At 46.6% G+C, this 24,518-nt stretch overlaps 1 protein-coding gene across 1 annotated transcript in view; it reads right to left on the minus strand.

Moving 5' to 3' along the window:
- Nucleotides 1–19,909, minus strand: part of LOC311312928 (coiled-coil domain-containing protein 148-like) — a gene marked incomplete at both ends in the record, with an annotated part of 32,935 nt that extends 13,026 nt beyond the window's left edge. The window contains 12 exons of the mRNA XM_084442936.1: nucleotides 951–1,157; nucleotides 2,975–3,025; nucleotides 5,863–6,001; nucleotides 6,860–7,044; nucleotides 7,240–7,335; nucleotides 12,899–12,971; nucleotides 13,567–13,793; nucleotides 13,875–14,014; nucleotides 14,481–14,578; nucleotides 15,720–15,823; nucleotides 19,281–19,402; nucleotides 19,855–19,909. Of these exons, the coding sequence (XP_084299062.1) occupies nucleotides 951–1,157; nucleotides 2,975–3,025; nucleotides 5,863–6,001; nucleotides 6,860–7,044; nucleotides 7,240–7,335; nucleotides 12,899–12,971; nucleotides 13,567–13,793; nucleotides 13,875–14,014; nucleotides 14,481–14,578; nucleotides 15,720–15,823; nucleotides 19,281–19,402; nucleotides 19,855–19,909 (1,497 nt within the window). The remainder of the gene's footprint in view (nucleotides 1–950; nucleotides 1,158–2,974; nucleotides 3,026–5,862; nucleotides 6,002–6,859; nucleotides 7,045–7,239; nucleotides 7,336–12,898; nucleotides 12,972–13,566; nucleotides 13,794–13,874; nucleotides 14,015–14,480; nucleotides 14,579–15,719; nucleotides 15,824–19,280; nucleotides 19,403–19,854) is intronic.
- Nucleotides 19,910–24,518: the final 4,609 nt, after the last annotated feature.

Genomic DNA, 24,518 nt, shown 5'->3' on the forward strand with positions numbered 1-24,518 from the left:
AATATTTTGAGACCAGGTTCTGGTGTCCGACGCGTTCGACACGCCAAAACATCACCCCAGAGCATAGTGACCCGCTGTGGCAGCTGTGTTCTCACAGTTACTAAGTCAGACTGTCTTCTTATCTAATATGTGTCAGTGACACCGCCAGGCCCTTCCACCCACCCCCCCCCCCCCCCCCAACCCCATCCACCCCTCTCCAACGCTGGAGAACACAAACACTGCTCGTTTGTCTGCTCCTTGATGGTTGAAACCTCATTATGACTTCTTGCAGGAATACGTTGTTCCCCCCCCCCCCCCCTCCCCTTCTCCTACGTTGTTTGCTGCTGTGTGAATCAAACACGCCCCGGGAGACAGATACATCATGTTAGCAAGACGCCAAGGCCCTAATTAGAGTGTTGGCTCACGGCTCTGTCCCCGGTGGCAGCGTGGACCGGAAGAAGAAGCTGGCACCCGGCAGGCTAGGCTAGGCTAGGCTAGGCTAGGCTAGGCTAGGCTAGGCTAGGCTACGCTAGGCTATGCTATTGTAGGCTAGGGATGGCACAGGAAGTGTGAGGATGAGTACGCGTTTTTCCCGTGCAAGGGGCCTTCCAGAGAGCCCGGTCCGACGGGGGAGAGAGGTCCCTCTCTCCAACGGGTGTTCTCGTGTGGTCTCTCTCTCCAAGGGGTGTTCTCGCGTGGTCTCTCTCTACCGAGGGCTGTTCTCCTTTGCTTTCACTTACTCTTCTCGGCAGAAAGGGCCGATGATTAAATACCGCATGATGGGATCTCCCTCTTGCATGCGCTTCGAGCCGATCCCAACGTTTTCATTTGCGAGCGCACAAACTTTGAAAGGCAGGATGAATGATTGGACCCTGATAGTATAGCCGGGCTACGGTTCACCTCCCGTTGGAACAGAGCCCTCCATCACTCCCCCCCCCCCTCCTCCTCCTCTGTCTCCCCTGGCGTCCTACCTGCTCTCGGAGCTGGGAGCAGACGTCCTGCTGGTGCTGGCGGTCTCGCCGCAGGTCCAGCTCGTCCAGGCGGGCCTGCCGGGCCTCCTCCAGGGTGACCAGGGCCTTGGCCAGCAGGCACGCCCGGTCCCGACACCAGCCCTGGGTCACGGCGCACGCCTGGGCCTGGGTGAACCTCCACCAGTCCCAGCTCCGTTCGTGCTCCGCCTGCAACGTCACACACACACACACACACACACACACACACACACACACACACACACACACACACACACACACACACACACACACACACACACACACACACACACACACAGCCATGGATGAAGGTGCTGGATGTGTCGGTTTGAGTAGTGATACCCGCAGCATTTGTTGCTGGGTCAACACAACGTAGAACTAATTGCATACATAAATGCCACTATTAGAGGGGGAAAAAAAACACATTTCAATCACAGAAAGGATCTTCTTTGGGTCAAATTGAGGATATTCGACAGTTGGGCGATTACAGCGATTTGCAAAGTGCTTTGTAACATATGGATGTGGGTCCATCTCATCCACTAGTCTACAGCACACAAAAACAACAACAACAACAACAACAACCACAACAAACAACAGTAAACAAGCTAGGTAGTTCACAGAGCCCAAACACTGGTACTTAGGATATAGGATAAGGGCTGTGTGTGATTGTGTGTGGAGTATATTAGTGAGTTGGTTTTGTAGGCTACGTCGACACCTCTGCAGGCAGACTTTTCGCCTTATTCACCTCAGCTGCCATATTGGTCCGTCTGACGTAATTAGGGGTGCGGATGCGGAAGTGCCCGTTGACTTCAATGTTAAGGGTTCGCTGTAAAAACACCACTTCAAGAATCGAAATAGTCAAAATAACAGACTGAATACACTATCGGGGTTACAAACTCATCATTACCAGACTCCGATTGTTTTTCACTGCCGTTGTTTTCGCGTTTGGAAATACATGGGAGTGAATGCAGCTGACGGCTAATGGCTCATTCACCTCCATGTATTTCCAAACGCGAAAACAACAGCAGTGAAAAACAATCGGAGTCTGGTAATGATGAGTTTGTAACCCCGATAGTGTATTCAGCCTGTTATTTTGACTATTTCGGTTCTTGAAGTGGTGTTTTTACAGCAAACTTTTAACATTGAAGTCAACGGGCACTTCCGCATCCGCACCCCAGACTGACCAATATGGCTGCCCGCTGAATAAGGCGAATAAAGACAGACTTATCTTGATGGGGTCAGGGGAGTTATGATCATCATCAACATCGGCGACGACAAAGACACAACATAACGGCGTCGGAGTCCGCAGGGAAACGGTCCGGTAGTATACGAGACGGAACCTGCCTTCCTGGAGCGGCCCGGCGTCGGCCATCTTTGACGAGGCAGTTCCACTTGGGCGCCTCGGCGGAACGGCGGCGGGGAGGATATTCATTTGAGGCCTAATAGCGTCTAAGTGACGGCGAGCAGGCGTTAGACGGCTGACTGGCTTTATTGAAAAGCGAGTGAGCTGACGGATCGTCCGGCGGGAGCCGCTCCGGGGGGGGCCGCGCCGGGGCCCAGTCGAGCACATCCGCGCTTATTAATGCCCAACTTCAGGAACTTGAGGAACATCCATCATCTTTCTCTCTCTCTATCTCCCTCACTCGTTTCCTCTAAAACTGTGTGAATTGAATGAATGAGTGTGTGTTTTACCCCCCCCCCCTGCTCTCGTGAATGAATGTGTGCAAATGTGTCTGTGTGAGGATTCTGTGTGTCTTCGTTCAAGTGTGTGTGCGTGTCTATCTATCCTTGTGCACTCACTTCACTGTGTGGGCTCTTCAAGTGATAAATCTCTATTAGCTCAGCTGCAGTGAATACCCCCCCCCCGACCCCCTGCTCTGTGAGGGGTGACCCACGGCGTGAACAGGGGCTCAGGGGAAGTACATACTCCTCCAGAACTCCCACACAGATTAAAAGTGCATGAATTAATTCCTTAAACGCCAGCGGGCATCATGGGGCATTTCTACCCAATCCCAGTAGCGGAAGCAGGCCGTGGGCCCCTCCCACATGTTATCGATCTACGCCACGAGGAGATGAGGAGCATGATGAGGGTGAGGAACAGCTACCAGTCCCGACCACCAGGGGGCACGGCATGCTCTTCTTCACTGACACCGATCGTTATTGGGTGATTATGTGATTGGAAGATTATGACTGTGAATTGTATCTTATGGGTCACCAACCACACCATAAGTCAGTATGTGTATTGCGGTTGATAATGTGGCTTGGGATTGTAACAGCTGATTGGGCAATCTCATGGTTTGACAGATATAAGTACTATATATAAGTACTACAGTAATGCCTAGCTGCGTGCCTAGGACTGGTATGAGGAATTGATTAGTGCTGAAAAGATATTGTAAGGACAACCGAGAACAAGAATTTTTACCTTGTTTCATATGGCGAAATAAACGTTCTATTCCATTCTTCTATTCCATCAGAAACGATTACAGAGTGCAGATAGAGATTCAGAGCCCAGGACAAAACAAAGTCGAAAGTCATCAACCAACCAAACCAGAGACCAGCCTAGATAGTTCTGAGCTTCCTTGTACAGCTGAAATAGTTCTTGGGTAAAAAAAAAAAAGCAATTACGGTATTTCACAAAAGAGGTGATTAGAGTCAAATCATTGAAAGAGCCCTTTGTCATCTGGCCCTGTGTTCATTTCATCTGGCCACCCTTTTAAAAGGGCAAAAATGTCTACAGAAAACCCAGCAGGAGCCGCGTATTTATAAAGGCCTCTGACAGACCTGCACAAGGTGGCAGACTGCTCAAATTACTGCCCAGGTACATCAAAGCATTTGACTTGACGAGTAACAACACTGGCTCTGAAAACTCCCCCTTTAACCCCCTCTCCAATCCCTCACACACACACGCACGTACACGCACACACACACACACACACACACACACACACACACACACACACACACACACACACACACACACACCTCTAGCTATTGCCTGTTCAGAATCAGAAACAATTTGCATCTGAATTTACTGGTGATTGGCAGCAGCTTAAAAACCCTTCATAAATACTGTCCAAAATGATTAAATGCAGATGGAATTGGAGCGTAGAATGACAAGATGAACACAACCCTGCTAAGCCTGGTAGCCCACAATAAGAACTCCTCGGGTTCTCTGTTCCACCAGTAAATAGTAGCAAGAACACTGCTCTATATAGGAAGTATGAGTCATGTGATTTGTATAATCCTCATGTTCACAATTAGTCTCCACAATGGTCGCATATGTCTGTGTGGATGAACACTGGCAAATCTGCTTTCTCTCTCTCTCTCTCTCTCTCTCTCACACACACACACACACACACACACACACACACACACACACGCACACACACGAACACACACACACACACACACACAGAGAGAAAGAGGGTAAATCAGCCAGCAGCACAGTTACAGCTGCTCCACATGCAAACGGACAGGATTCATTATGTGTCTAATGGAGCAGACAGAATATACAATGCAATATGAGAACTGACCATGGATGAGAGCCGACCTGTGAGATATGGAATAATGTTAAATTTTCACCTTCGACTGGGGGGGAAATTCCCACCGAGGACAACAATTAAAGGATAAGGACACTGAATTTCATGTTTAGCCCTGTTCCTGGCTTCCCTGGCATGTATCTGACTAGTACAGGTTAAAATATTTCTGTTTTGTGCAGTACAGAGTTCTGTGTCAATAACGTTGGCGCGCGCACCCTGGCTTGTTGCTAGCTATGGGCACACTCGAAAAACTCTATCACACTCAAAAGAATGATATACGTGGATTTCAAGTTCAGGAATCACATGGTTTATTCTTACCAAGCTCTGAAGTAGTCCTGTAAACACCATAGGTCCTTTCACCTCTGCATTTCGAAACAACAGTAACTTGTAAACAGTACTAATTTCACCGAACACACAACAGCCATCCCTTCACGCTGTAAACCTCCGCGAAAAGGCGAAAGGACCTATGGTGTTTACAGGACGACTTCAGAGCTTGGTAAGAATAAACCATGTAATTCCTGAACTTGAAATCCACGTATATCATTCTTTTTAGAGTTTTTCGAGTGTGCCCATAGCTAGCAACGAGCCAGGGTGCGCGCGCCGACGTTATTGACACAGAACTCTGTACTGCACAAAACAGAACTATTTTAACCTGTACTAGTCAGATACATGCCAGGGAAGCAAGGAACATGGCTAAACATGAAATTCAGTGTCCTTATCCTTTAAATATGAATTGCTTTCGGGAGACGAGAACACGAACTTTCATGTTAAATTCAGGGAAAACACAGTTGTTTCACAATGGGGCTTTGCAATTTCGCTTTAAAAGGACTGATTAGCAGTATCCACACAACCAACCTAATTATGATTAATAGCGGAATTAGGCGAAATCAGCCCTCCAGTGAGTCTGGGCACTGCTTCCCGGGTGAGTCAGAGCTCCGGGAAATAACCTGCTGTGAACGGCGGCCCTCCGCCTCCGAACGCAGCCCTCAGCGTGGCGCCCGGCTGCAACTGATACGATGACGGGTCTGTGGGTGGGGGGGGGGACAGAGCGCTACGGCGGTTGTCATGGCGATGGCGGGAGGCCAGGCGAGGAGGGCGGGGGGGTGGGGGGAGGGGTGGGGGCGGCACATCCCGCGGTCTGCCGAGCACATCATCCTACTGTCTGCCTTCCAAGCAGGCTCACACTCAGAGGACGGGTCAGAGAGAGAGAGAGAGAGAGAGAGAGAGAGAGAGAGAGAGAGAGAGAGAGAGACGGACAATGTTTGTATGTGTGCATGCGATAAAATGACCCGAGAACCCATCTATACACAGACACACACACACACACACTTAATTACAACCGGCGGTCCACTGACCAGCTCCTGCCTGGTTCTGTGGGGGAAGGCTCTGAGCAGCATGTCCGTGTAGAGGGCCCTGCGGTGGGCTGGGTCCGGGTGGTACCGGCCCACCGTCATCTGGAAGAGCAGGTGATCGTCAGCGCTCCAGCCACAGTACCTAGAAACGGGCCCGGACACAAGACATGGCGTTAGAACGCCTGGGCGTCAACCCAGCGCAAAACAAAACACATTCGGAGGATTTTCTCCTTTTATAACGTGACGTCCATCTCCTGCTGGCCGAACGTCAGGTCACCCTAGAAGCTATGAAGATCAGAGGGGTGATATTAAAGATGTTTTAGGGCATTTCTGCCTTATTGGTACAGGACAGTGGAAGGACAGACAAGAGAGCTGTGAGAGAGAGAGAGAGAGAGAAAGAGAGAGAGAGAGGCGAGGACATGCAGCAAAGTGTCCGAATTCAAACCCGCGCCACTGTGGTAGCCTTTATATGTTACGCGCCCCGACCCCATGAGCCACCGGGGCGCCCCAGAGGCGTGGTATTAGCCGCACCTCCAGTGCCGTGTTTAGCATCTATGGATGGAGGTAAATATCTAGGAATCAAGGTGTCAGTGGGCTTAGAACGCTGATACAATCAACCCCCCAGTGGGTTGGGACCGCGTCGCTCTCTGCCCCTAGGAAATCACAGTATACCCTACCTACATTATACTGTCTCTTATCATCCTCCCTGCTAGTCTCTCTCTCTCTCTCTATCTCTCTATCTCTCTCTCTCAATCTCTCTCTCAATCTCTCCCTCTCTCTCTCTCTAGCGACGTACAGCATCTCTGTGATTACAATTGGCACCGATTAAGTTGGCGGCGGCAGGATGTGGTGCAATTAACGTCATCATCATTCTGTATTTTGTCTCTTTTTCTCAGCTGGGGAATATAAACAGGCAGTTCAGGGACTAGCGGTTATGGCACCCCTCGTGTGTGTGTGTGTGTGTGTGTGTGTGTGTGTGTGTGTGTGTGGGGGGGGCTACCTGTCCAGCCCCTGGAGCCGGTCCTGTACCCTCTGTAGCCTGCTGCGGTACGTCTCTGCCAGGGAGAGGAAGGCCTGGGCCAGGGAGTCCCTCAGCTCCGGGTAGGGGCACTCTGAACACAGGACCTCCTCCGGAACCTTCTCCAGGTCGGCCAGGGCATCCGCAGCCCCGCCCACGGGCTCCTCCTGTAACGAGAGAGAACGTCACCTCGACATCCAGCGGACGAAAATGATCGATCTAGCTCGACGCGCCCCACTGCACCGGCGCCACGGCAGAGGGTCAGGACAGACTCCGGGTATACGTGTGTGTGTGTGTGTGTGTGCGGTGTGTGTCGTTTGAGAAATCTAAGGACCAAGACCAAGGTTTAGACAGGTTTCTACCTCCAGTCCCAGGGAAGCGAGGTCTTCCTCCAAAGCGAGCAGCTCTGACTGGAGTGTTTTTATGACGATGTCCTGCTGCTCTTTCACAAAGTTCACCTGTGGAGTAAACAAGAGAGCGGAGGAAAACGCTGGCTCGTCTGGAATAAGTCAGAAGCCGTAGCAGACGTTCACTCTCACACTCAAGTGTACAGCACTTTAATTTATTTGTATGAAAGGTGCTATATAAATAAATAATAATCTTTATATAAGAATACACTTTATTTATAAAGCACCTTTCTAAACAAATGTGCTTTACAAACAATCAGCAGTACACCAGAACACAGGATAAAACAAACTGTGGAAAATATAAGTAAAAAGTCATTAAAAAATATGAAACTCAGCACAGGGAATGTAGCATAAAAAGATACAATAAAATAATAAAACAATTACTGTACAGCAACAACAAGAACACATGGCGTAAAAAATCATTATAAAATGATTTGATGTACAATAGAGTCTTAAGACGAGATTTAAAAGTAGAGACAGTGTTGGCTTGTCTCAGATCCTCAGGCAGGGCATTCCAAAAGTTAGGAGCCCTAACTGCAAACGCCCGGTCACCTTTAGACACAAGCCGGGCAGAGGGAACAGACAGAAGAGCCCGGTCACCTTTAGACACAAGCCGGGCAGAGGGAACAGACAGAAGAGCCCGGTCACCTTTAGACACAAGCCAGGCAGAGGGAACAGACAGAAGCTCATAGGGGCCTTCTAGACCTAATAGGTATCCAGTGAAGAGAGGCTAAAATGGGGGTAATGTGGTCACGCCTATTACTCTTAGTTAAAAGCCTTGCAGCAGCATTTTTAACCAATCGCAGGCGGGAGAGGGACTTTTGGCTAAGACATGAATACAAGGAGTTACAGTAGTCTAAGTGTAAGATAATAAAAGCATGGATTACCCTCTGCAAATCTGCAAAAGACAAAAATGCCCTGATCTTGGACAGATTCCTTAACTGAAGGAAACAGGACCGCACAACATTGTTCACTTGCTCCTCAAAACAAAGTTCAGAGCCAAAAACTACACCTAGGTTCCTAGCAGACTGTTTGATGTTTGAAGACCAATTTCTGAGATTAGCCTGAACTAATTTAATAGACTCTTGAGGCCCAAAAACAATCATTTCTGATTTACCATCATTGAGTTGGAGGAAATTGTCGGACATCCAGCCCTTAATGTCAGAAAGCCAATTATTGAGGGTGTTTAAGCTGGCCAGATCACTAGGATTAAAAGGAATGTATAATTGCGTATCATCCGCATAACAGTGAAAAGAGATATTGTATTTGCGGATGATATCGCAGAGAGGAAGCATGTATATACAAAAAAGTAACGGGCCCAAAATAGATCCCTGGGGAGAGATAGGAAGTGAAAAAAACAAGGTCTGAGTCAGTAATCCCCACCCGGTGTTCCAGATGGTTCAACAGTATTGAATGATCGACCGTATCAAACGCTGCGCTAAGATCAAGGAGGAACAGGATGGAGCAGAGACCTTTGTCAGCCGCAAGCAGGAGATAATTGGTCACCTTGAGGAGAGCTGTCTAGTTCTATGGTGGATTCTGAAGCCAGACTGACATTTTTCGAAAATATTATTTCTATTGATGAAGGAGATCAATTGTACAGAAACCCCTTTTTCAAGTAGTTTGGCTAGGAATGGTAATTTAGAAATAGGCCTATAGTTTCAGAAACTATGGGTTTAAAAATAAAGTTTTATTATTATTATTATTTATTGTTAGTACTCTGCGTTTATGATCCGGACGACACAGTGCTTCACATGGTGACTATTCACCAGCCTAGTTTGTTTACATTTTGTGGACGTTACAGAAGCTTACACACACACACACTCACACACACACACACGCACACGCACACGCACACAGTGGCCTCGCCATCTTACTCTTCATAGATCAAATTATTATAAACATCATTTAATTTCCATTTCCTTTCTCAGAAATAACAGTGTGCCTTCCTCTCCAGAGGTCCCCGGTGTTATGAGGAGTTCTGTATCTGATGAGAGTCGCACAGCTAGAGGAAATTGGTGTCAGTGTCGGTGTACAACGAGAACGGAACATTCTGGACAGCTCACCAAACTCCAACAATTGATCCCTCTTCTCTAGTATTTTCTGCTCTGTACCGTACATCCAAATTGTCTAAGACTGCTACAGGGTTTATCCCTGCTCTACCTCCATGTGCAGCTCATAGCCTACTGATTAGGAATGGCTATGTTTTTTTTCAGGGCCGATACTGACTATTATTATTCAAGGACACAGATAACCGATGTTTAGATATTATATTTGCAGTAAAAATGAAAATCTTGGTATCAAAATTTTGAATAACACAAAACCTTGTCGAAGGTGACGACTAAGTTTCTGTCCTCGGCACTGAACACTAGTCTAACGTAGCCTACTATAGCTGGCTAAATTATGGATCAGTCTCGTATCACTGCAATAAAGGGCATTGTTCAGGCATTTTCAGTAACAAGGAAACTGATAGAAATAGATGATAAGATGGCCAGTGCTGTGGGCGGGACATCACACAGGACCACAGAGGGGTGAGTACACACAGAGAGTCAGCTGCATCAGAGCCAAAGTAGCGCATTTTTAAATTAATTCATTTTATCGGCAATTGGCTTAGGAAAATTCCAATACAGATATCGGGAAAAATGCAGAATATCGGCTCCGATAACCGTACCGGACGATAGCCTGTCCATCCCTACTACAGGGGTCATACTCAAAGCAGCTGGTGGTCAGATATCAGTCATCCCAGCGTCTCTCCATCTCTCCTCACTCAGAAGATGAGGAGCACACCGGTATGAAACGACCGACTGATCCCAAAGCTAACCGCTAGATCTGCCTCTGCACACGTCTGCTCCCGCTGAGAAGTAATTATAATAATAATGATGATGATGTGTTATACTTAAGTAATTATGTGGGCGGAGGAGGGTTAATACCTCCACTATTTCTTCATCTTTCTCCTCAGAACTTTGCTAGCTATCTAATTTGTTATTCTTTGTGCTAGAAACTTACCTAGTGTTCGTCGGTTTTATTATATTCAAATACCTCATTCAGCATGGCTGAATACACTACGGGCAGAATCACCTTAATACAGTGAGATGAAAGGGCCTGTCCCGGCGGTACGTCTAGTTGAAGCAACTATCCGCAGCTGTTTAGCAAAGCCTTTACACAGAGCAGAGCCAGGCGGGTTACAGTAGGCTCTGCTCTGTAGAGGGGGAGTGAACTGGTTGTTATCTCCCGCCTTCACCGTCCACAATGCAATGCAGCGCACATCCTTAATTAGCCGTTTGGCCATTCCCTTTGTTTCAAAGCCAGACAACACATCCCTGGTCCAATTTATACACTCTACCCCCCCTGGACAAATTCCTCTGATGCACAAACAAGTACAAAGTCATAATGAAGAACTCTAAGGGGTGGCCGCTAGCACCGAGGCCAGAGAGAGAAAGAGAAGGAGAGAGAGAGGGAGAGAGAGCTACAGAGAGAGAGAGGAAGAGATATAGAGAAAGAGAGAAGGAGAGTAAACTACCTTATCGAAAAACTTTGGCCATGCGTCTTTTTTATTTAATAAAGGGAGCTAATACATGGAACGATCTACCCACAGAGCTCAAAATAGTTCATAGCAATAAGCATTTTCAAGTCAAACTGAAAGAATTCATAAAAGATAATCAGATATGTAGCCATGTGTAGGGGCATGGGGGGTGTAGGTGTATGATGTAAGTGTATGTGTGTATATAGGGGTTAGGAGGGGTGGTAATATACATGTGCACAGTGTACTGTGTATAATTGTGTGTGTACAGGTATGCAATGTGTAGTATATGTAGGGGGTAGGTATATAGTATGTTTATGCTGTGAATATTTTTATTGTATGTATGTATGTATGTATGTATGTATGTATGTATGTATGTATGTATGTATGTATGTATGTATGTATGTATGTATGCATGCATGCATGTATGTATGTATGTATGTATGTATGTCAGTGGAGGCTCGTCCATTGAGGCAGGGGAGGACAGTCCTCCTCAGTTTTTGGAGAGAAGAGATGGATTAAAATATAAATATATGAATTTATTTATAAATAATTAATATTATCTCAGTTTTGTTCATAAAGCAGGTTTTCCCTATGGATAAAAACCCAATATTGAAATTCTAAAGCTCCAACAGTGACATCTATAACATGCAGCTGGAGGACCCATAGATATCTATGGAAGGGAGGCTAGCCTCCCTTAGGGCGGGTTCTTTTCTCTTAAATCAATGTAATGCCTTTTTTCTAGCTAATTTGTGATTGGCCAAAACGCTGAAAAATTACCGCAAGGGAGAACAGTACTCTGGCCCTGTCTGAACAGGATTCAGATATTGACATTTTGTTAGTCCAATCACATTCCAGATTTACCACAGTGAAGGCCGATTGAGTCGGCGTTGATGTCTGTGTTTCTCTTCCCTGTGCCATTAGAGACTTTTTGTGTGTTCGTAGGTCCATAATACAATACATCCGAAAGTATTATGGGACATATTATACATCAAACTGTTTGTCTATTTGTCTTGATTCTAGGCATCTAAATATCTAAGCTGACATAAATACTTTTTGAGCTAGAGCTGTCTGAACACGACAGTTCCACTGGCTGACTATAGCCGGTATCGTTAGCTACGAGGTGCACGTCAGGCTACAGCATAGGCAGGCGCGCAGCCACAGCCTGGCTCCTGCTTGCGTGAGAAATGATCGCTTTGCGGTGCTTATTCCTCATCCAGTGATGGATGGGTGGATGGAAAACTTTCAACTGAATGTTCATATTGTTCTGATAACAGCAACCCAAATGAGCTAATCCCATAGCTGTACCATTGCTAGCTAGCCATGGGCGAACTGTTGGATACTGCATGCTGTGCAACGTATTCCATTGTCCAGTTGTCAAATCTATTTGCCAACAAACTGTTTGAGAGCCAGCACACCTGTGTCCCCTAATCAAAAACATTTTTCATATATCAGCTAACCTCTCCAGCACCTCACCAATATCAATTATTTTCTCTCTTTAGAGAAGAGTACAATCCATTACAACAACTATTGCTTACAATGTTTTATTGTTGTTTTGTAACATTTTATCATGGATATGATAAATAAATGCTGCATGTAGTTAAAGAAAGTGTTATTCAGTTTTTCATATGCTAAAATTGACTGTAAATCCACTTTAAAGCTGATATTTCAAATAATAACTGACTGAGGGAAAGTGCCCCCCGGCGCCCATGGGCGGTTCGCCTCTCTTCCTCCTGTCCTCCTCAGTTTTTTGAGTCACCAGCCGCCACTGATGTATGTATGTATGTACAGTATGTAGACTGAGCTGTCAGCTGCATATATCTTGCATATGTTATGCATGTTTTATGTTTGTTATTTTAAAGGCCCTTCTAGGGATGGGCATTGGAAATTAGCAATAGCTATACATGCTATGATGCAGTCCTTTGGAAGATTGCGGCACAACCTAACAATGTATACTGTATCTGTCCCTATTCAAATCAACTTTAACGAATGAATGAATGAATGAGAGATAGAAAGAGAGAGGGAGGGCAAAAGAGAGGGAGGAAGAGAAAGAGGGAGGGGTTAGGCAGCCTGATCACGGCCATGCTCTCAGACGGTCAGCGCTGCGCTCAGGTGGACAGGCGCTGAGTCAGGGCCAGCATGGTCGGGATCAAAGAGGAAGTGGGGGCTGATGGGAGAAATGCCAGAGTGTGTATGAGTCACACAGGGAAGACAAAATGGCAGGCAGATTGTTCACCCCCCCCCCCCCCCCCCCCCGAGTATGGTCCGGGTTTCAAAGACATCCCTCCTGCCTTCTGCTCCTTAATCTCCCCCATTCATTCCCAAGGAGAAAAGCCGTCCGTATTCAAAGGGAGAACTGAGCTTGTGAGGGCAGTGACTTGGAGGTGGGGTTGACGTCTAACGAACAGCAGATTCATGAGGAGTGAATGCTGGTCTGTGGGCACGCAGAGGCCTGTGTGTGAGAAGACAGGGCTGAGATTTAGGCTGGTCTGATTGAAGAGTTTACTCTATAGGCTCTGTGTCTCAGGCGTAGCTGCTGGAGAGAGACGACGCAGGTGAGCTTCACAGCAGGGAGTAGCACCATCACCACACTGGAGCAGCTTAAAGTCAAGGATCCGACTTTAATTCCTGCTAAAGTAAGTGGTAAAATAGGGTCCGCACACTTAATATCTTCTCGTCTCCCAGGACTTAAAGAGATGTTTGATCTATTGGAGTAACTTACTCTAACTCACTACCCACCAGAGGCGTTGGAGTTAGTGTACCTGTTGGAGGGCTCGTTAGTGTACCTGTTGGAGGACTCGTTAGTGTACCTGTTGGAGGACTCGTTAGTGTACCTGTTGGAGGACTCGTTAGTGTACCTGTTGGAGGGCTCGTTAGTGTACCTATTGGAGGGCTCATTAGTGTACCTGTTGGAGGGCTCATTAGTGTACCTGTTGGAGGGCTCATTAGTGTACCTGTTGGAGGACTCGTTAGTGTACCTGTTGGAGGGCTCATTAGTGTACCTAAGCGCATTGTGTTGCCTCTGTGTATGAAATGTGCTATACAAATAAAGTTTGATTTGATTTTGTACCTGTTGGAGGACTTGCTCCCCGTCAGTGAGCTGAGGCTGCTGCTGCGTGTGCAGTCTGTACTGCAGATCCTCCCTCAGCTGCCAGACTGGCTCCACAGTGGCCACCCTGAACACCTCCCGCTCACTCTCCAGGACCCGCTCTGCTCACACACACACACATACACACCCACACACATCAGTAAGACATACACACACACACACGCATACACACACACACGTCAGTAAGACATACACACACACACACACACACGCATACACACACACGCACTCACATGACATCAGTAAGACATACACACACACACGCACACACATCAATAAGACATACACACACACACATACATACACCCACACATCAATAAGACATACACACACACATACATACACCCACACATCAATAAGACATACACCCACACATACATACACCCACACATCAATACGACATACACTCACACATACATACACCCACACGCACACACATCAGTAAGACATACACATACACACACACACATTAGCATAGCACCCAGAAACCATAGGGACTACTACAGTACTAAAACATAACACACACACGGCACACGTATTATTTACAGTACGGACTGAGAGGTGTACCATACTCCAGCAGGTCAGCGAGGAGGACTTCCACGTCTGTTCCGGCGCCCGGATGAGGCAGCTCTAGAGAGGCGTTCCACTCTGTCTCGGCCCTCTCCCTGGGACAGGATCATCAGACCAGGCATTCATTGGTAGGGTAGGTGTACCGTACACCTCTCCACACAGCCCACATAGCGTGCATATCCATTAGTGGCATAAGAAATATAAGGGAATTGTTACTATAGAACGAAAACTCCCATGTCCCCACTGTGGTAATGGATTCTGCTGTGGATTGGCACATGTGTGGTACTGTAGTAGTGGTGGTAGTCTTCTTCAGAAGGCTCCCATTACAGGAGCCAACGCTTGGTACACCATTAACTACACTGTGTGGTTCTGCATCAGTCATTATACCCAGAGAACAGGCTGCACCCCCGGAGCTGATACCCAGAGAACAGGCTGTACCCCGGGAGCTGATACCTGGCCTGCCATCCAACCAGTCAGTCAGACAACCCGCCATCCAACCAGTCAGTCAGTCAACCCGCCATCCAACCAACCAGTCAGTCAGCCATCCATCCAACCATCAGTCAGTCAACCCGCCATCCAACCAGTCAGTCAGTCAACCCGCCATCCAACCAACCAGTCAGTCAGCCATCCATCCAACCATCAGTCAGTCAACCCGCCATCCAACCAGTCAGTCAGTCAACCCGCCATCCAACCAACCAACCAGCCAGTGAGCCATCCATCCAACCAACCAGCCAGTCAACCCACCATCCAACCAACCAGTCAGTCAACACGCCATCCAACCAACCAGTCAGTCAACCCGCCATCCAACCAACAAACCAGTCAGTCAGCTTGCCATCCATCCAACCAGCCAGTCAGTCAGCTTGCCATCCAACCAACCAGCCGCCTCCCTCAGCCCTCTTGTACTCCTAACACAGGGAAGAGTGCTACAAAGGCAAGCCCCCAATCAGCTACCTTCTCTCCCCTCTCTCTCTCCTTTCTCATCTCTCTCGCTCCCCTCGCTCTTTTTCAAATCGCTCATCTCCAATTTTACAAGGATCTCTTTTCACCCCTCCTCCTCCTTCTATCTTCTTCTCTCTCTCTCTCTCTCTCTCTCTGTGTCATTCTCTCTCCTCCCTGTCCGTCCGTCCGTCCTTATTCCAGACACAGCTTGTGCCAGAGCTGAATGGGGAAGGCAGGCGTGTCTATAACAGTCTGTCTAGGGGGGCGTGTAATGGACCTGGGACTCTAGGCTCTCACCCAGCCTCGGCTAGCCTGCTGTACTCCCGGCTCCACGCCTGCCGGTGCTGTCGGAGCAGGGAGCTCTCCTTCGTCGCCTTGGCCGCGTCCAGAGTCCTCCGAACCTACGAAACAGGTCTTACTGCAGGTCAGGTGGGACAGGTAGGGACAGGAGAGCTGAAAGATTTTTTTATATTTTTTTAAGCATTCATATTTTTTTTTTTTTTATTTTTTTTTGCGATTGCTTACACACTTGAAAGTGAATGCTTAGACAAAAGAAGTCAAAACCGTAACTTTTTTTTTTTTATCTTGCCTTGATCAAAGGCACCGAAAGTACAAACGCATGTTCTGCTTTGTTTACGCTCCTCCAACACACTTCTTGCAAAACACTACACACCATTTCTGACATTAGACACTTTGTTCAAGAATGAAATCTCTTGCCATCATTGGGAAAACAATTCTATTCTAAATGCAAACCATACCTGAAATTAGTAACACCCACCCACCCACACTCATGTAATTTAAACACTAATTGAACACCAATCAATCTGAGCTTTAGCACTACAAACAGACCTCAGGTAAGGTAAGCTCACCTCTTTTGTGACACCTTCTTTGCAAACGTGAATGTAATGAGAGCATGAGATGAAAGAAGAGGAGTATAGGACAAGAGCAAAGAGGGAGACCAGGCGATCGATGGGAGACATCTTTCCGATGACATCAGAGCCCCTGTAGTCAGTCCAGGGTTCGATATGGCACACAAGGTGATATTCACCCTGTTGCCAGGGGAGCAAGGGATGACGTTGCTTGTGATGTGGATGAGGTGATATGGTGACCCTAACAGAAGGCGATATCCAGAAACCATTCCCCCCATCCCTTACAATACTTTTTTTTGTTGTTGTTGCAAAAATGCCCTTTTGAAAAAGGATTGTTAGGCGATTGGTGATTGTTAGGTGAATTTGGATTGCAGAGTTTCATTTTGACATAGACGCGAGATGTTTATCTCCAAGTGTTGTGTCTTTGGCTTGAGCATCAAGTTTTGACACAATGAGCCAAATTACGCAAAAAACTGTTAATACTGAGGACCATTGTGAATGCTTGGATGTTTATCAGGGTGTGTTGTAGCCTGTTTATAAGAACACATGAGGTATGAACCAGAAAGGAGCCAGTGGTTTGTGTTCTTAACTTAATGAGGAATTCCGACCCGAGAACGGCTCTGTTTCCTTTCTCCGTCCGTCCTGGGAAAAGGTGTGTAGCTCAGTCAGAGTGTGTGATTCTGTCTCCGAAATATTGACTTTTGAAAGGCTCATAATCTGTGGGAATTTGTGCGTGGGGGGGGGGGGGGGGGGTACGTTATCACTGTTAAAACACACGAAAGGAAAATACACACGGGGTGATTGAAATGCTCAGGTGGAACATGCATAACATACATGAGGTGTGTTAGGAACCGAGGGAGAGGGTGAGTGTCTTCATTTCCCTTAATTTATTTAGCTTTTCATTATGAACGAGGGGGAAAAGCCTGTTTTCACAGCTCTCTAGGGGCACCTTCTCTTTGTACTCCCATCAGTATGAATGTGCACAGGTCACTGGCTCAGTTAATTGTGCATTAGAGCTCTCGCTTTGATTACACACTGAAAAATCACCCGCAGGATCCTGCAAAAACACTCCCCCAGCTGTTTGGTTTTCGTTTAATAAATAAGCTTAGCTGCACGAACCTACACGCCAACACCCAGACACACCACACACACCTACACAGACTTGCCACACACACCTACACATCTGCACAGGCTCACCACACACACCTACACACTCACCACACACACAAACATCTGCACAGACTCACCACACATACACCATACACACACACACACACACTTTAAACGCCTGCAGCACAGACAAACCACCGCTTTAGGCTAGAATGTTCTACTCTGAAAAAAAACAGCTGGTTGAGAATTCGGGTTGTGGACCTAGGGATCTTATCACCAGCATCCCTCCTGCAGCTCAAACATTCAAGGCTTCACTAATACAGTAGCCCCGCTCTTTTTTACTCCGCAGCCAATCCGCGGCGAACTCCTGAACCCACTTATTATTTCCACCCTGTCACCGTGGGGATATGCAGAGAAAGCTCGCCTTTCAGCCGGGCGGCGTGGACGCAAACACTGGTTTGTCTTATCAGGCTCGCGCAAGGCGGCGGATTGGAGCGAGACATGGGCAACCGTACAGCAACGAGCCAATAGAACCCCTCTCACAGTTTACCAATTAAATCACCACGGGTCTACGAGCCTAATCCCCCTCGCCCCCAGGGCTAACTCCTCACACCGCTAGGACGCAGAGAGACTGGGAGACTGGGAGCTTCAAACAGCTCTCTGGCTGATCCCCAGGCGCGCTCGTCAATCCTATTCAGACTGGCATTACTAATTGAGGTGATATTTTATTTCCTTTCTTAATATTTTGGGAGAAACCCATATGGGTTTATGTAACATTGTGTGTTTTATAAGAAATTCCATGTTTCAATGCTGACCATTTGTGTGTGTGTGTGTGTGTGTGTGTGTGTGTGTGTGTGTGTGTGTGTGTGTGTGTGTGTGTGTGCGCGCGCGTGCGTGAAAGACTGCAGAGTACACGGGCCTGCAGCCTTTTAAATGGATTTAGGATTTTAAACACACACAACCTCACAGGATACTTGAAAGAGTGTTTTAACTAAAGCAACATGTTTAATGTCTCTTGAAAGGAGCACGGCTCAGATGTAATTGGCAGCATTATCTTACGAGGAACATGTGGAATACAAACCACACATCCAATTTACTATATGCTTACCTATAGAAATTCAACCTTCAACAGCAGTCATCAAACCTAATTGCCTCTTGTGTTTGGCAACTTCATTACCAAGAAAACACATCAATGTCTAGTCGATATCAATATACACTACAGCTCTTATCAATGAAGTGGGAATTAGTACTTATCGCTAAAAATCATCCCATAGAAATGCAACCTCCAACAGCACACAGTCATCAAACCAAATTGCCTCTGGTGTTTGACAACTTGATTACCAAGAAAGCATTAGATATCACTGCAATAGACACTACTGTACATCTCTTATCATTCGGGAATTAGAGGCCCACTTATCACCACAAGCACCTCATGGGAGTCATCAGCAGGTCAGTTACCTTACTCAGATAAATACATAGCAGATAAGGTTTGGATGAAGAGGTCTTAGGTACTGCATTTGTAACGCGCTCCCCATCCAGTTGTTACACTGGCCCGGAGCGCCATTCACACACCAATGGCGGCAGCTGCCATGCATGGCGCTTGCCTGCTCATTGGGAGCAATTTGGGGTTCAATGTCTTGCCCAAGGACACTTCGACAGGTAGTCAGGAGGAGCCGGGATTCGAACCACCGACCCTACGATCACTGAACGACCCGCTCTACCAACTGAGCTATACCGCCGCCCCCTTCTTCACAGTCTTCTTTGTGATTACCTGTCATGTTACTCATAGTAGATAATGCAATGCAGCCGGTCACTCACAGCAACACACAAAAGCGTAGCGTTCTTCCAGTCAGAAAGGTGAAAAGGTGAAAACATCTACCTTTTGTCCAATGTGTGCAGATTCCTGCCGCTTGGCGTCCACCATGGCTCGCAGCTTCTCATATTCAGCTGGTTTGTATTTGGAGCTTGCGAGTCCATCCTTCATTCGCACAGTCAGTTTTTCTGTTCCCAAAGAAAGCCAGCAGCACTGTGTTCTGTCAAGTGTACTACACAAGTGTCTTAACCGTCAAGAGCTGTCAATGCTTCACGAATCTCAGCAAGTCTTTAAGCTACTGATGATGACAGGCAGTGGTTCAGAAACAGAACATGATGTGTTCTTAAGGACTCCCTATTGGTCCATCACGCGGAGACGTTTATCACAGGGAACATGAGAGGTACTGGACACTAAGCTGTCAACGTTGGACAGATTCAGAGCCATTCAGCCGTGGCTCCAGGACCGCTGAACAAACACAGACCCTCTGACACAACAAGGACAACAGAAGTCCTGTCTGACGAGGTTTGGGATTTCAGCATCCTCGTACCGGTGCGCTCTCGAGAGCAGCGGACCGAGAGGTCAGCGAGCCGCCAAGTCACAAGTCAATAGTGTTTATCAGATCACCTCAGAGCGGGCTTACCTAGATCCTCTGCTCGGTGGTTGGTTACGAAGTCACGTAGGTCTCTGCCACTCATCGCTACTCATCTGTTGAACAGTAAATAGGATTTTGTTTTAACAAGGGGAGCTTTTATTATACGGCATCAGCATAGAGGGAATTCATGAATAGCTTATAGCCTATAAATATCTCCCCAAAGTCTGAGAGAAAGGTCAACACTTCACCTCTACACTGCATGTCCCTGCAGTTGCTTCAATCAGCTTCTTCTAGGGATTAAGATTTAGACTGTGCAGAGTGTATAGATAACCACTATTATCCAGTGTTCCCAAACAGTCCATTCCACATGCAAGGTCCTCAAGATAGCGGCACTAACCTCGCACTTCTCCTCATGTCTCTAAAGTTCGGCCGCCTATGAGAAGCACGTAGGGCCGTGCGGCAGATGGCGCGGCTTGTGATCAGACACGCTAGCACATCTCAGAGGTTTGTGTGTGCCTTGTTCTGCCCAGGGTGCAGTTGGGAATGTTTCATTTTTAAATTCCTACGCCAATATTCTAGTGTAGGTACTGCAGCAATTTAATAACAGGAACAACCCGGCAGAGAAAATGTATTTGCCTTTAAATAATAGGCTATCCAATGTCCCAGTTGCAGACCAACGTCAAATGTCCTTTGATGCGTGAATCGATTATACATGGCAGAGCTGGAGGATGTGAATGCAAGAGCCATTGGAAATAACAATTAATTCATTTGATTCTCTCTCTGGACACCCCACCTCCCAGCCAAACACTCTCCCCTTCATTTCACTCTGGCCGTTTGTCAGGCTGGTGATATGTTCTACAATCAGTAGGTCTATGTATGCTTACCTAAGCCTACATTTAGAAGTATATAGTATAATAAATATAGCAGCCATGCAAAACTATATAGTATAGGCAATATGTATCATGCAGCTAGCTACATACAATGTGGTTTATGCATGTTGTTGTAGTGTTGTTGCATGGTATAGGCCTACATTTAATTTAGGGTTTGGACACCTCTAAAAACTAGGTTGGCCTAGCGAAGCCTTCACCACGGCACACAAAATACACTTTTCTTTTCTTTTAGAATCACTGATGGCACCAGGATACCATTGGTGAGGGCATTTAAAAGTGGAATAGGCCTACTGTTGCCACAGCTGTAGCCTAACGTAGCCTAGCCTATGGGCCAACAGCTGAAATCGTACTCTGATAACTGAGCAAGCACGCATAGAATCAGATTGAGCATGTCCAACTGTCCTGCCAAGTTAATTACAACATAGAGTAAATTGTTGGCAAACACCAAAGGCAAAGCGGAATTGGCAGCTGGACAGCAGTATGCGGCTTAGAACCACTGAAATTAAGAGCATTTCCACCGTGATGACTATCCTACCTTATCACCTCCCAGCCAGAGCCAAGCTATTTGGTTGACAAAAATTTGTAACCAAGGAAACTATCCCCCAACCCCTACGATTGGCCAATTCAACGATTGAAACGCCCTCTCCGCCAAACGGAGCCAATGAGGAGCGGGTATCGGGAGCCGTGTGCCCTGCCGTGCGCTGACGTCATGCTCGGTGTTGCTCCGGAGCGGAGCCGAGGTGGAAGGAACGGCTCTTCTTGTTCCCGACTATGGAGGCGACTTTCCCCGATCCACATGCATGGGACTACTAAAATACCGGATTCGTAGAGGGCTGCGACTTCCACCGAAGTTTCATGTTTCAATGTGGATACCTGCTAAAACACAGCGATCACAATAACAATCCTCCTAAAGGTAGGCTACTTTAGTTTCCATTAATTCTCTTTTAGAATAACTGTAAAATGAAAGCATCTGCATGCATGCTGCTCAAGACCTGGATTGACTAGAGCTCTGGATAAAGTCTTAAACTAATAATAAAACGCGTAGAAGCGTGTCGCAAGGTTGTTTCTGCTGCATGCTTTTGTTGCAGGATCCTGTAGTCTACTGTGGGACATAGCTGGGATCCCATAGCTGGGATCTTAACACGCTAATCTTTCTCTTGTGACCGATCCACCGCCACGCACACCTTTCACGGACTTCCTTCACATGTTGTCTACGGTTTGGTGTAGAAGCGCGGCTATAGGCTAGGCTACTCTCCCGAACTTTACATTTGTAAGGTGCACTGCAGACTACCACCGCTGCATAACGCGTTTAGCCTACTTTTAACTTGTTTTATGACCTTGTCCTTGAAACGGTGCTCGGAACAGAACTGCTACCGAATGAATAGGCAGGTGAGGCGAGCTTTGTGTGTGAGAATCTGGGGAATGCGAGATCGCCAAGGGGCGGAGATTGATGCGGCTTCTCCTCCACTTCTGTGCTTATCTCAAATTCACATGTAGGCTATGAAGTCATGGCAAAGAATATATAATAGTCTATGTGGAACTATACTTGGCTATTTACTGTCATGGATAATGGAGTAAAAATATAAAGTCAGTTGCGTTTTACAGTTGTGCAGTATAAATCTGCACCAAGAACCGTAAGGACGACCTTCGGTCACGCTCGAGAGTCGCAACAGTTTGTCAGAGCTGAACGAAACTCAAGATCATCACGATCTGGGTGATTGTTCTTACACCATGCTTTGACGTCCCTATATGCGCTTTGGTTTGTCACGAAACCTTATTAATTTACCCAGATATATTTAGTAGCCTATAGGCTTATATGCGCATGTCTGCATTCACGGATATGGACTTAAAACATGTGGGGCCGATCCACAACTGCGCTTCCCGGGAGAGCCCGTGTCAAAGCGTGTCAGTATTGCTGTGAATGGAAGTCGTGATGTTATTATAGTCTCTGTCTGTTAGGTCTATCTATAGGTGGGGTCAGAGTTTATTTACTACGGCGCATTATTGCCGTGGCTGTGTTGCCCAGCTGACTGCCGCTTTATCCCACTCTGGGCTGCATGAAAAACGTGACGCCAGCCAAGCTATCTGGGATGCACCCTCGGCCTCTGAAGACTGGTTTTCACTCCATGAATTCATCTGAAATGACACCACTCTGAGTCCTCGGTAGCATTTACCTCTCATTCTACAGGATAAACAAGGGGATGTAAAATCTGCCCATGGGAAAATTATCCTCAATCTCAAGCAACAAAATGATTTGTGGTTTTACATTCACAAACTTGCTCACATTTTTTTTTTCAGATCAAAGGGAACTAGGCTATTACACTGCTGTACACAGTATGGTACACATTACTAAGAATGATACACCATGTTAGTAATTATTTGGTACATTTAATCTATTAGTGGCCTACATCCATGGTTATGGGTGGAGCGGCATCTGTTCTTTTTCCACTTTTGCAAAAACTGAAAAATAACTGCTATAATTTTGGTGTTAGAGGCATGCTGCATCTCTCTCTTTCTCTCTCTGCATGTCTGTGTGTCTGTCTGACCCTGACATGCTATAGGATCTGTGGTAGAGCATTCAAAATGCTCCTCGTGATTCACATTACTGCAGCCGACACACTCTCAACATCTGACATCTATCTTGTGAAAGAATTCAATCTGGGGGAAAAATGGTTTGCTCATAAAGCGTTTCAGCAAAGTCTTGAGGTAAAAGTCCCAAGACTTGTTTTTTCTTGTTTGGATAATGTTTTGTCGCTCTTGACTCATATGTTTGTATTAATGCAATCAATGAACACACTGTGCTGGTCTGTCCTGTGAGACTGACTGCTGACCGTCAGATGAAGGCGGAATTGTTTTCAAGATGATGGGAACAAACTTCTGTTGTAGACTGGAACTCTGCAAAAATGTAGCTTGTCTGCATGCTTGCAAAAGGCATTTTCTTCTTTGTGTTGTTTAGACTGTTTGTTTGACCCCATACTCGTGGACGATTACATTTAACAGGAACCGACATCAGTTGAATAGTTCAGCCTTTCTGCAAAGTCTTCACCCTATGTAACATGTCGGAATAGTTCTTGCTCCACTTTTTTTTCCCTTACTTTGGCTAAAATTGTAGGCTATGCTTCCAAAAGACCCAGAATGCTCTGCTTTGAGTCCGTAAGGATGAAAACAATAGTGTTTTTTTTTGCTGAGGTGCTGTAGGCTATGTGAAATGGGTGCTCAAACACGTTAGGCCTTTTTAAGCCAGCAATGACAGTTGATAGTTAACACTACTGCAGATCATCAGGGTTTGAGAGCAGACGCTGGCACCCCGGCAGGCTCCTTGGCTTGTCTTCTCTAGTTACTCTTGAATCCATAAAATATACATGTTCCCCATTACATGGGGTGTTGTTCAAAGATGCAGATTTTTCTCAGCAGATGCCATTAATTCATACAGCTGTATACGCCACTAGATGATAGTATATCATGTCAGTAAATAACCGGGCTCAAGTGTGGATGAGCTCTGTGACAGAGACCCACACAAATCATTCTCAACCTTCAGCACCTCGCGTACTACAACGGCTGATGATTACGTGCTTCATGTCTCTTGCTAGATTAATCACTTTTATTCCTCATGGCAGTTCAGGCCGGGGTTGTCATGCAAACCTGCAGCATTAGTCTTTTTCTTAAGATGGACACTCACTTTATCTGTGGCCTCATTGCTGAATATCAAGGGTATCCAGCAGTCAAAAGCTTTTGTATATTCGTCATATACTTATTTCTCTTCCATCAAATACCCCCCCCTCTATTACTTTCCATCCCACATGGATGGTGTGGTCTAAAGAG

This window comes from Borostomias antarcticus, assembly GCF_949987555.1.
Source record: "Borostomias antarcticus genome assembly, chromosome: 9".
Classification (NCBI taxonomy): domain Eukaryota; kingdom Metazoa; phylum Chordata; class Actinopteri; order Stomiiformes; family Stomiidae; genus Borostomias; species Borostomias antarcticus.